This window comes from Onychostoma macrolepis, chromosome 15 (assembly GCF_012432095.1).
Source record: "Onychostoma macrolepis isolate SWU-2019 chromosome 15, ASM1243209v1, whole genome shotgun sequence".
In the NCBI taxonomy this organism is placed as follows: Eukaryota; Metazoa; Chordata; class Actinopteri; order Cypriniformes; family Cyprinidae; genus Onychostoma; species Onychostoma macrolepis.
In genome coordinates, this window is record NC_081169.1 from 15,125,115 (window position 1) to 15,138,607 (window position 13,493).

Consider the following 13,493-nt stretch of genomic DNA (forward strand, 5'->3'; position numbering starts at 1 on the left):
GAGCTATCTGTACAATAGCAGGAGTGCGCTGCTTAGCGAGGGAGATGTTGCCAGCAGGCTTGGTCTCAGCACAGACTAAAAATGGCAGGCCTGCTGGTTGCTATACCCACCATGCAGGGAAACCATGGCAACAGCAAAGCAAAATGACACTGTGGAGAGAGCAGGGCCAGTGTAATCTTTTCATCCAGCCATGAAGGATGAAACCCTGTGAGTCTGTTTATTAGTATATAATATAATATAATTAAAAGAATAAAATTATTTGCTCTCTAAATCTGGGATTCAAAATGTTTAACTGGAGGGAGAAATGATATTTAAACATTTAAAACAAGAAATAGTGTGTCATAAAATGAATGAATGAATGTAAGCCCATGTAATAATTCATAGAATGAATATAATATAATAATATTCAATAAATGAATAATATTTCAAATAATAAATGAAAGTGCTCTCTAAAGTCCAAAAATGTAAGACTTCGATAAAAAACCTGGGGTTCCTAATTTAAAGCTAAAAATAAAAAGTTTTAGGATATTTATAAATTTAAAGGTCCCATGGCGTGAAAATTTCACTTTATGAGGTTTTTTAACATTAATATGAGTTGCCCTAGCCTGCCTATGGTCCACCAGTGGCTAGAAATGGTGATCGGTGTAAACCGAGCCCTGGGTATCCTGCTTCGCCTTTGAGAAAATGAAAGCTCAGATGACCCAATCTGGAATCTTCCCTTTATGCCGTCATACGGGGAAAGGTTACCTCCCCTTTCTCTGCTTTGCCCGCCATGAGAAAATGAGCTACTACTGTGTGAGGCGAGCGCAATATTTTTTTTTTCCTCGAGAGACAGCATGGCTTGCAAACGAGCGAAGCACGGCATTTGCTCAGTGTTTGGATGTACAAATGAACACCAAAGTATTTTTTAGTTCCTTCATCCGAGCCTATGGCTAGCATTAGCTACATGATAATAACTGTAACAGCATACATAAACAAACCAACTAAAGTACCGTATCCAGACACAATATTTTAAACGAACCATTCGGAGACGTCCTGCTGTAGCCGCTGAGTTGCAACTTCTTCATCCGGTGCTTCTCCATCCAGATCAGATTCTGGGTCATGAAGGACTGTGTGACTACGAGCCATTGCGATACATCCACTGTCAACAGTAGTGCATGGTAGCGCAAGCTGGTTAAGGCCACACACCCACCCTCCACCTTGCCCCGCCTCTCTCCTCCTCATTAGCATTTAAAGCTACAGACACAGAAATGGCACGTCCTAAGGAAAGCTCATTGTGGGACTGGCTCGTAGTGGCTGAAATTCTGCACCAAGGCTGAATTTCGGGAAAAGAGACTTCAGATACAGTACTAGGGACCACTTAGGCCTATATAAAAGCATCCAAAAAGCAGAATCTCATGGGACCTTTAAAATATGAAATGGCATGCCATAAAACGCAGAATGCATATTTATAAACGAATTACATTGTAGGTCAATAATCAAATGAGCAAATTTCTGAATAATGATCTCAGCTTCACAGTGATGACCTGCATGTTTCTCAGAAAAAGTCCTGTCTGAAACACTCTGAATGCTGAGTAGGTCAAGAAACACTGAGGCTGTTATGTGAGTGCAGAAAATGGACAGGCATGAGCAGCCTTTTTGTTTGCTGCTGAAGTATTTACCAGTGAAAGGATTCCTTTCAACTTTTTAGAAAAAGTTTCTACAGGTGACAAAGATGGTGTGTCACTCTGACTGTGCTATTCCAGGCCTCTTACTATTGCAAAGAGACGTGTTATTTAAAAAAAACACAAAAAAAACAGATTCTTTTTTTTTTTTTTTCTGCTGACAAAAAAAACATCTTCACTGGATTTATGCTTTGAAGTTTAAATGCAATCGCAATCAAAATCTGGCACATACCTCTTGTAAATTATTTCCATCAGGGAACACTTGCCACATCCTACAGCCTCATCCTACTCCATCCCTGTTTGAAACCATCTCCCATGAGGAAACACGCTTTTTAAACACCTACTGCTCAACAACCTCTCCATACAAACCTCCAAAATATCTCTTCTGACCTCCTCCCATCAATCTCACCTCATAAATCCATTCTTGACCGGTGGCTCTGCTGCATCAGGTTGTAAAACCACCCTACAGACATTATTTACCAGCACCACCAGATCTATTATCCAGCATGCTGAAAAATCAAAACTGAACAGACAACCAAACTTTCTTTTTTTTTTGCATTATTTTGGATCTATTTGAAGTTGCAATGTAGCAACTCATAATGTAATAACTGCACACAATGTAAAAACTGCACACAATGTAATATTACATTATTATTGTAATAAAATGTTCATAATGTAACAATTTTCTCAAAACGTAATTAAATCTTGAGCTCATAATGTAATAATTGTACTATGATACATTTATTACATTATAAACTCACCAAAAATAATGTCAAATTTCATAATTGTAATAGGCTCTATAAAAATAAAAACAGTGCGTTCAAAATTACATTGTACTGTACGTTTCATCATCCATTGCTCGATTTCCATGCCCTTTTACATTGCTAAACCAAAGGATGCTCTTATGGCTCTCATTGTTTTTATTCAAGTATCAAAATATTCTGGGTTCCAGAATTCTGATGTTGTTTGTATGTGTGTGTGTGTGTGTGTGTGTGTGTATATATATAGAGATAGAGATAAATGTCAACATGCATCTCAGACGTGAACATATTTGCTTTGCTTAATCTTTTCAAATACAAATTACTTATAAAAAGATATATATATTTCCATTTAGAAATAGTTTGTGTGTGTGTGTAAAGACTAAGCAAATATGTTCACGTCTGAGATTCATTTTAGCATTTATATAGAATAACTAAACTATAGCTAAACTTTAGTGAGGGGACATTGTTCCTCTTAGCATCATGAAAAAAAAAAAACCTTTTATTAAAATTCTGAATTCATTACTGATAGTCTAGAATGCGTGCAAAGAGTGCTCCCTTTATAATTTCAGATGCACTGAGCCTGTCACTCATCTCAGTTCATCGGTTTAATGGATGTGTCTGTGATTGACTACACTGCTCAACACTGCAAACGTTGTAAACAGAAAAATCTGATGCTCTCCAGAGCGCAAATGTGCACAGTAGAGTTTGTTATTATTACAGTTTTAACTAAGGGTGCTCTTTTTTTTAATTTTTTTTATTTATTTATTTATTTTTTGAGAGTTCCCTTTTTTTTTCTTTTTTTTTAGCTCCCTAAACTGGGCGTGACATGATGCTTTCCGTATGGATTTAATATGGAATGTTACTTAAATACGGGAACAGTTGGCAATCCTACTTTGCATGTTTTAAACACTTACAGTAGATTATGCTCTTACTTTGGCCATGCATTAAATGCACTCCCTTGAAAGAGCGCAGTTTGCTGCCATTTACTTTAACTTCACAGGTAATGTCCGTGGTATGATGACAACGACAGTGGTTACATATAAATATATTTTAATTGTTTGATCAAAATTAAGGCACTGAAGGCATGTTCATTTTTATGAAAAAATTTGTACAAAAACAAAGTTTCCAAAGTCTAATGTAGTAGATTGCATTTTCTGCCTCAGGCAACGGCAGCACGGAGTTAAATGAATATTTCTTCACAATAAAAATTCACAATGTAGCCTAATAAGCCTAATTTTATCCTAATGTAATAGCTTATTTTACATAAAACTATTACACTGTAAAAATTTCAAGCTGTGTCAACTAATTATTATTTAGTAACTAGTTCCACAGAAATTTTACGTTCGGTCAATTTCTGACTTCAAAGTGTTATCTGAATTGTTATTTTTTAGTTTGCTCAACCTTTACTGAACTAGTTTTATAGTCCATTCAACTAAAATGTTTTAATTGGTCAAACATTTAGAAGACTAGTTATGTCAATTAAAATTTAACCATTTACTCCATGTGTTTTATATGTTACCTCAACTAAGATTTATTATTTGGCTATTATCGTAATAAATAAATAAACATATATTTTTATAGTTTAACAAAATTATTAAAAATAATTAACTGGTGTTTATCAATCACTAAAAACACACACATTACAACAAATAATAGCCTTTATTTAATAACAATCTCCATTTATAACATTTTTCAAACAGACTAAACATACAGGAATGAAGAGAAAAAGTCACCTACATCTTGGATGGTCTGAGGGTCAGTAAATTAACAGCAAATTTTCATTTGTGGGTGAACTATCCCTTTAAAGCTCCAGTTGACAAACATTACATCTGTAATACAACTGCAAAATTCAGTTTAAACTGTTTAATGAACTAAGAAAAAACTAAACAAGCTAAACAAAATGTTAGCAAACAAACATTTACAAATATTACTACTATTCACAATTACATCCTTAAAACGAGGCAGAAGTTTAAAAAAAAATTAACCAGGTGTTACAGTATATAAAATCAAGTCAAGTCACCTTTATTTATATAGCGCTTTATACAATACTGATTGTAAAGTAACTTTACAGAGTCAAACAGGAAAATAGTTTGTCAATAATGCAAGAGGACATTAACAAGTCATTTTTCCAGTTAAAGTCAGTTCAATGGTGATTCAGTGTTGACATCATCCAGTTCAGCTCTCTTCCAATAATGTCTGTGCAATCAGCCAAGCGTCTCCAAATAAACAAGCCAAAAGCGACAGCAGCAAGGACCCAAAACTCCATCAGTGACAGAGATTGAGTAGAAAACCTTGGGAGAAACCAGACTCAGTCAGGGGGGGCAGTTCTCCTCTGGCCAGATGAAACCAGCATGGTGTGGTTTAATTCTAGGCTGCAAAAGAGGTCAGAATGACCAGAGGACTTGTCTGGTTCTCGTGGTCTTGTCCCGATGGCCAACGAGGTCTTCGGAGGGGATCTGTCTCTGGAGCTCATCTAGCTGTCATGGTCTCTGCTGACATTCAGGGCTGTAGAGGTCGTCTCTAGGTGCTGATCCACCATCTGATCTGGATACGGACTGGATCTGGGTGACTGCAGTGACCATCTGATCTGGACACTTACTGGGCGGCTACATTCACATCAGAATAAGAATGAAACAGACTAATATTAGCATAGATGCCACTGAGAACAATAAAGCACATTATAGTGTAGTAACATAATATTGTAGTAAAAACTCTAAACATTTACACACATTACCTGGAATGAAAAAAATAAACTCCTAGTCTTGAAAGTACACACACAGTATGTAATTGCAGTGGAGCGATCTGGTCACGAGCCAGTGTTTGTGCCTTGGAAGAACTGACTGGGTTGCATCTGAAATCTTGCAGTGATGACAAAGCACCAATGAAACCTTTGGCCACACGCTGATGGAGAAAGAAAAGTACATTTTAAGTTCAAAAAATGAAATGATGCCTTTTAAATCATTTACAATGTATCAATATCAGTTAATTAAATTTGTGATGAAACAGAAGTTGCAACCCTTTTTTTTTTTTTTGGCACAAATCCATTCCAAAATCCATTGCACAACATGGAGCATTGATGCTGACTGGATTTGTAATAGAACATGTACATTTCATATTATAGAGCTAAATTACCTCAAATAGCATAAACATAATATCAAAATATAATGGTCCTGGCTGTAGTTGATAAATACCAATGGTGATATTTTACAAATCGATTAATCAATTGTCCCAGTGTTTACGGATCACGGTCTTTCCCAGTGCAGGAACTTGTGTGCACGATCTAGTGATTCACTACCTAGGGAACTGACTGAGACGCACTGAACGGCTGTCACAAAACACAGTACACACAACTGGTGAGTGAGAACCAACAGGTTTATTGAAGGGATTCAGGATCGGGAGAGATCAAAAGCAGGTGAGTGAGCAAGTTAGTGTGAAGTTCTGATTGCTTAGCTGTGGTTGAAGTTGTGTCCTTGTTTGCAGGTTCGGATCGGGATCAAAGGCTTCGAGGGAGAATCGGCAAGGGATCCAACTGGTAAGCATTGGGGTAAGTTGTGATCGTAGAGTGAGTCCAGAGCTGTCCATCTAGTGAACGGTAGACCGGACAATGTGGGGAATGGCAGTGTGTGTGTATATAGTGGTGTTAATTGGTGTCAGCAGGTGCGTGCAATTAGAAGTCAGGTGACTGTGATCGGGTGATTGTGCTGGGTGGTGACTGTTGTGATGGTGACTGATTCCTGACATTACCCCCTCCCCCAGGGGCGGCTCCTGACGCCCTCGAACGGCGACGGGGGCGGCCACGGCCTCTGGGCGCGGGACGCTCGGGGTGCGTGCGATGGAAATATTCAAGCAGTAAGGGGTCTAGGATGTCGTCCCTGGCCACCCAGGAGCGTTCCTCCGGTCCGTATCCTTCCCAGTCGACCAGATATTCCAGTCTTCCGCCCCGTCGCCGTGAGTCCAGGATTTCCTTGACCAGATAGACGGAGGGTTGTTCGAGGATTTCTGGGGGAGGAGGTTCGTCCACTTCTGTGGGTCCTGGTGCAGAGGGAGAACAGGGTTTAAGGAGTGACACGTGGAATGAAGGATGTACAGTGGGGCAAAAAAGTATTTAGTCAGCCACCAATTGTGGAAGTTCTCCAACTTAAAAAGATGAGAGAGGCCTGTAATTTTCATCATAGGTATACCTCAGCTATGAGAGACAAAATGAGAAAAAAAAATCCAGAAAATCACATTGTAGGATTTTTAAAGAATTTATTTGCAAATTATGGTGGAAAATAAGTATTTGGTCAATAACAAAATTTCATCTCAATACTTTGTTATATACCCTTTGTTGGCAATGACAGAGCTCAAACGTTTTCTGTAAGTTTTCACACACTGTTGCTGGTATTTTGGCCCATTCCTCCATGCAGATCTCCTCTAGAGCAGTAATGTTTTGGGGCTGTCGCTGGGCAACACGGACTCAAAGATTTTCGATGGGGTTGAGATCTGGAGACTGGCTAGGCCACTCCAGGACCTTGAAATGCTTCTTACGAAGCCACTCCTTCATTGCCCGGGCGGTGTGTTTGGGATCATTGTCATGCTGAAAGACCCAGCCACGTTTCATCTTCAATGCCCTTGCTGATGGAAGGAGGTTTTCACTCAAAATCTCACGATACATGGCCCCATTCATTCTTTCATTTACACGGATCAGTCCAGTCGTCCTGGTCCCTTTGCAGAAAAACAGCCCCAAAGCATGATGTTTCCACCCCATGCTTCACAGTAGGTATGGTGTTCTTTGGATGCAACTCAGCATTTATTCTCCTCCAAACACGACAAGTTGAGTTTTTACCAAAAAGTTCTATTTTGGTTTCATCTGACCATATGATCATCCAAATGCTCTCTAGCAAACTTCAGACGGGCCCGGACATGTAATGGCTTAAGCAGGGGGACACGTCTGGCACTGCAGGATTTGAGTCCCTGGTGGCGCAGTGTGTTACTGATGGTAGCCTTTGTTACTTTGGTCCCAGCTCTCTGCAGGTCATTCACTAGGTCCCCCGTGTGGTTCTGGGATTTTTGCTCACAGTTCTTGTGATCATTTTGACCCCACGGGTGAGATCTTGTGTGGAGCCCCAGATCGAGGAGATTATCAGTGGTCTTGTATGTCTTCCATTTTCTAATAATTGCTCCCACAGTTGATTTCTTCACACCAAGCTGCTAACCTATTGCAGATTCAGTCTTCCCAGCCTGGTGCAGGTCTACAGTTTTGTTTCTGGTGTCCTTTGACAGCTCTTTGGTCTTGGCCATGGTGGAGTTTGGAGTTGGACTGTTTGAGGTTGTGGACAGGTGTCTTTTATACTGATAACGAGTTCAAACAGATGCCATTAATACAGGTAACGAGTGGAGGACAGAGGAGCCTCTTAAAGAAGAAGTTACAGGTCTGTGAGAGCCAGAAATCTTGCTTGTTTGTAGGTGACCAAATACTTATTTTACCGAGGAATTTACCAGTTAATTCTTAAAAAATTCTACAATGTGATTTTCTGGATTTATTTTCCTCATTTTGTCTCTCATAGTTGAGGTATACCTATGATGAAAATTACAGGCCTCTCTCATCTTTTTAAGTGGGAGAACTTGCACAATTGGTGGCTGACTAAATTGCCCCACTGTATTCTGTACCTGGGTGGGAGTTGGAGTTCATAGGTGACCTCGTTGATCTGCCTCTGTATCGGGAAGGGATCAATGTAGCGGAGACTCAGCTTCTTGCACGGCAGGCGGAGGCGCAGATCCCGGGTGGACAGCCAGACCTTGTCTCCGGGATGGTAGGTGGGAGTAGTGGTTCGCCGGGCATCTGCGAAGATTTTATGCCTCTGCACTGCACGTTGGAGGTGGACGTGAGCTGAGTCCCACACTCTCTGGCTCGCTCGGAACCAGTGGTCTACAGCTGGAACCTCCGACGGCTCTCCTGTCCACGGGAGGAGTGGTGGTTGGAACCTGAGTATGCACTGAAATGGTGTAAGACCTGTGGTGTTTTGTTGCAGGGAGTTCTGTGCATACTCAGCCCATGGGAGGAAGTGGCTCCAGCTGTGCTGATCGTCATGGCAGTATGCCCAGAGGCAACGTCCGAGTTCCTGGATCTTGCACTCAGTCTGGCCATTCGTCTGGGGGTGGTATCCTGAGGACAAGCTGACCATGACACCCAGCAACCTGAAGAAGGCTTTCCACACGTGGGAAATAAACTGAGGACCTCTGTCCGAGACTATGTCCTCAGGTATTCCGAAGTTTCAGAACACGTGCTGGAATAAGTGTTCCACTGTTTCCATGGCAGTAGGGAGTCCTTTGTGGGGGATGAATTTGCAAGCTTTGGAAAAGCGATCGACTGCCACCAGCACACAAGTGTTACCTTCGGAATTTGGTAGGTCCATCACGAAGTCTATTCCCAAATGTGACCAGGGTCGATGAGGGATTGGTAACGGCATTAGCTTGCCTACAGGAAGATGCCGGGGGGTCCTGGACATGGCGCAGACTGAGCAACTGTGGACGTACCTGATGACATCCTGGGTCATACTAGGCCACCAGTACAGAGCTCGGAGGAGCAAGAGGGTCCTGTGGCTGCCTGGATGTCCAGAGCCTGGTACATTGTGAACTGAGCCCAGAAGGGAGTGTCGTTGGGTGGTCGGTACATAAGTCTTCCCTTCTGGGCCTCCCAGCGGAGCAGGTTCGGTGAGAGTGGCGGCTCTGATTTCCTTGTCTATGTTCCATTGAATGGGGCTTATAACCATGGCTGGAGGGAGAATGGGTTCAGGATCTGTGGGAGTATCGGGAGAATGGATTCTAGAGAGGGCATCAGCCTTGTTGTTTCGACTTCCGGGGCGATAGGTTGTGGTGAACTGGAACCTGGTGAAGAACAAAGCCCAGCGGGCTTGACGTGGGTTGAGTCTTTTTGCATCTCGAAGATATTGGAGGTTTTTATGGTCTGTGATGACTGTGAACTGGTGTTTTGCTCCCTCCAGCCAGTGCCGCCACTCTTCCAGGGCAAGTTTGATGGCCAATAACTCCCGGTTCCCGATGTCATAGTTCTGCTCCGCTGAGGTCAGTTTCTTCGAATAGTATGCGCAAGGATGGAGGCTAGGAGTCTCACCGTGGTATTGGGAAAGCACGGCCCCGACGCCAGTGGTGGAGGCGTCAACTTCAACAACAAAAGGGGCTGAAGGATCCGGATGGTGTAGGATGGGGGCCGTGCTGAAGGCTGTCTGCAGTTTCTGGAAGGCTTCGTGGGCGATGGAGTTCCAGGACAGGGACTTGGGTTTTCCTCGGAGTAAGGATGTTAAAGGGGCTGTGTGAGTGCTGAAATTCTTGATAAAGCGACGGTAAAAGTTGGCAAATCCCAGGAACTGTTGGAGCTCTTTAATGGTCTGGGGACGAGGCCAATTCCTCACAGCATCTACCTTCCCCTGGTCCATTTGAATCCCCTCTTGGCCTACGATGTATCCCAGGAATTGCACCATGGGGCGATGCAATTCGCACTTCTCCAGCTTCAGGAAGAGATGGTGTTCTCGGAGCTTCTGGAGGACCTGCTTGACGCGACCTGGCGATGTTCAGCCTGGTTCCGGGAGTAGATTAGGATGACGTCAATGTACACAATCACGGAGCGATGGAGGAACTCCCGGAAAACCTCGTTCATGAATCCCTGGAAGACTGAGGGGGCGTTGGCCAGCCCATACGGCATTACAAGATATTCGTAGTGCCCCGACGGAGTGATAAATGCTGTCTTCCACTCGTCCCCTTTTTGGAGTCGAACGAGGTTGTACGCGCGTCGCAGGTCCAGCTTGGAGAAGATGCGGGCCCCACGGAGTTTCTCGAGGGTGACCAGGGGAAGAGGGTAAGGCAGCTTCACTGTTTGGGAATTAAGAGCTCGGTAATCAATACAGGGCCGCAAGCCCCCGTCCTTCTTACCCACGAAGAAGAAACTGGAAGCCGCCAGAGAGGTGGAGGGCCTGATGAAACCTTGGTTGAGAGCCTCCTTGATGTAGTCCTCCATTGCCTTGCGCTCCGGGATGGACAGAGGGTAAACTCTACCCTAGGGGAGTTTTCTTCCAGGCAGCAAGTCGATGGCACAGTCCCATGGCCGGTGTGGTGGTAATTTGGTGGCTGCCTGCTTACTAAAGACATCCTGGAACGCCACATAATCAGATGGGACCTTGACTTCTTCCTGGGGTTCAGGGCTTTCGATGAGCGTGGAGGCTACGTGAACGATGCTGGAACTCTGGGAAGGAGTGGGTACTGACGAGACAGTGCTGATGACAGTATTTGCTCCAGCGAGTAACTTCACACAGGTCCCATCTGATCTTTGGAGAATGGAGCACGAGCCAGGGGCGTCCCAGGATGATATCTACCGTGGGTCCCTCCAGTACCAGAAAGGTGATCTCTTCCTCATGCAGTTGTCCGACCTTGAGCTTTAATGTAGGTGCTTGGTATTTCACCCATCCACGCCCTAACGGTTTTCCCTGGATGGTCTCGACTCAGAACTCTTGGGCATGGCGCTTCCTGGGAGCTGAAGGCGTTTCAGTAGGTCTTGGGAAATTAAGTTGCCCGAGGAGCCCGAGTCGACAAGGGCAGATACTGCAACAGAATTATTATCGGTGAATAGTTGAACTGGGAGCAAGGACAGGGTTGAAACAACAGGATCCAATTGAAGGGTACTTACCGCAGGGCGTGGTGGTCGGACCGGGCAGGTCCTGATGTAATGGTCGGGATCAACACATTAGATGCACAATCCTGCCGCTAGGCGGCGAGCCTGTTCTGAGGGGGTGAGTCAAGTGTTATCCACTTGCATCGATTCTGGTACTGGGGCACCCATGGCGGGCGCGACAGACTGGTGGGCGGTTTCATTGGCGTGTGAGGTGTTGGGAAATACGAGTGGCTCTCTGCATAAAGTTTTCAAGACCAACGGAGTCGTCATAGATGGCCATATGTAGACGCACTGTATGAGTTGGTTATGGCAGTATTTGCATCCCATATTGCTTTCGCCCATAACAGCGCCTTGCCACGGAGAAGAGAAATCAAGAAGGATACCTTTGATCGTTCGGTGGAGAATTGTTGGGGCTGCATCTCCATATACAGTGCCACTTGGAGGAGGAAACCGCCACACTCAGCTGCGTCACCCGCGAAGGTAGCAGGCACCGCCATGGGACTGACAGAGGCAGACTGCGGTGGTGTAAGGGGAACCAGGGATGCCGGAGAGTGGTGACAAGTTCCTCCAGGACCTCCGCTGGTGTGGATGGATGGGGATCCATCTGGTTGCCGGTTATGGTCCGGTCTTCTGTCACAAAACACGGTACACACAACTGATGGGTGAGAACCAACAGGTTTATTGAAGGGATTTAGGTATTCGGGATCGGGAGAGATCAAAAGCAGGTGAGTGAGCAAGTTAGTGTGAAGTTCTGATTGCTTAGCTGTGGTTGAAGTTGTGTCCTTGTTTGCAGGTTCGGATCGGGGATCAAAGGCTTCGAGGGAGAATTGGCGAGGGATCCAACTGGTAAGCATTGGGGTAAGTCGTGATCGTAGATTGAGTCCAGAGCTGTCCATCTAGTGAACGGTAGACTGGACAATGTGGGGAATGGCAGTGTGTGTATATAGTGGTGTTGATTGGTGTCAGCAGGTGCGTGCAATTAGAAGTCAGGTGACTGTGATCGGGTGATTGTGCTGGGTGGTGACTGATTCCTGACAACGGCCTTGTGAAACGATTCAGTTGTTCATTTTCATTCGGAATGATGGACTTCTCTTCTGAAGCGCCATTCACGAGACCAGAAGCGCCATGTAAACCGCACCGTTTGATAACTGCAGTCAAGCCATCTACATGGCGTTGCGTGGCAGTGATAGCCATGAAGCTTCGAAATCTTTGTAAATCATATTTTTTTTAAAGAGTGGGTCGGATCGCGTATCAAACTGAAGCCACAGTCAATTAATTGATAATAATAGACTAATTAAAACAACACATTATACAGGCACTTCTAATTTAATGGTATTTTATTGTTTAATTGTATTTAATGTATTAAATCTTTCAATAAAACATTTGCAATGGGTTTGTAAAATGTTTTATGCATGTTTTGACCTGAGACACTTGCTGTTGGTATAGCCTACATTTTTAAAAAATTCATAAAGAAAAAATAAAATAAAATAGTTTTCTGCAAATTCTTGTTATATCTCCCTAAGTACCACTCTGGTGATTTTCATGTTGCTTTACTGTATCATATTTTAATAATTGCATACCAAAGTCATGACAAATGCTATTTACCTTGCTATACAGACATTTTTAAAAATTCATAAAAAGATTAAATCAAATTGTTTTCTGCAAACTCCACCAGATTCTTGTTCTTCATCTCCCCAATACCACTGTGGTGATTTTCATGTTACTTTACTGTATCATTTTCTAATAATTGCATCTTCACAGAAAGAAAAACGACAAACAAGGACAAGCACAAAAACACTAATCTCATATCTGCAACAGACCACTTTACTAACTCCATAAAGTGCCAAGCTTTATGAGCTAAGACCAAACAACATGTCTAACACTGCAAGACAGCGCTCTCTAAAGCAACCTCCTGAGCAGAAACAAAATACAGCACATCTATCAGCGGTAGTTCAGTTAAAATTGACAGAGAAAAAGAGTCTTTAGCCAAAAAATGGCAGATTTTTCTTCTAAATTCTTCTTCACTCCTGCAAGAAGCCAAAATGTTGCTATGGTTACAAATGCGGGAGTGACTGCTGTTCTGTACACACATGGAACGATAATTTGCAGTGTGTATGTGGCCATATTTATTCAGTGCCACTTGACATACACTTAAATATCCACTTTTCTTCGGATATACAACTCATAAAACACTTTCTAAATGTTCACTCAAAAAAAAAGTTATTTTGTTGCATGATTTTCTTGTTAAATTAGTCTAAAAAAATAACATTTATTTAGTGCAACTTACCTGATGTGTGAACTTGACAAGATGGCAACGCTGTTTCTCCTGCAAAGTCTCTCAGTCAGTGTTGCCAAACCTCTCCCTCAGAAAATCTCTAGAACCACCCTCAAAAGTCTCCATTTTGA

General features: G+C 43.1%; 1 protein-coding gene across 4 annotated transcripts in view; it reads right to left on the bottom strand.

Annotated features, from left to right (window-relative positions):
- scn3b (sodium channel, voltage-gated, type III, beta) overlaps positions 1-13,493 on the bottom strand; it is a 33,553-nt gene that overhangs the window by 17,753 nt on the left and 2,307 nt on the right. The window contains exon 1 of one of the 4 annotated variants that reach the window (XM_058799236.1): positions 1,022-1,197. The exons of 1 other annotated variant lie outside the window; for it this stretch is intronic. In XM_058799236.1, coding sequence (XP_058655219.1) covers positions 1,022-1,103 — 82 coding nt within the window. In that variant the 5' untranslated portion in view covers positions 1,104-1,197. Of the gene's footprint in view, positions 1-1,021; positions 1,200-13,493 lie in introns of those variants that run through there. 2 more of the 4 variants (XM_058799234.1, XM_058799239.1) reach the window with 2 other exon arrangements.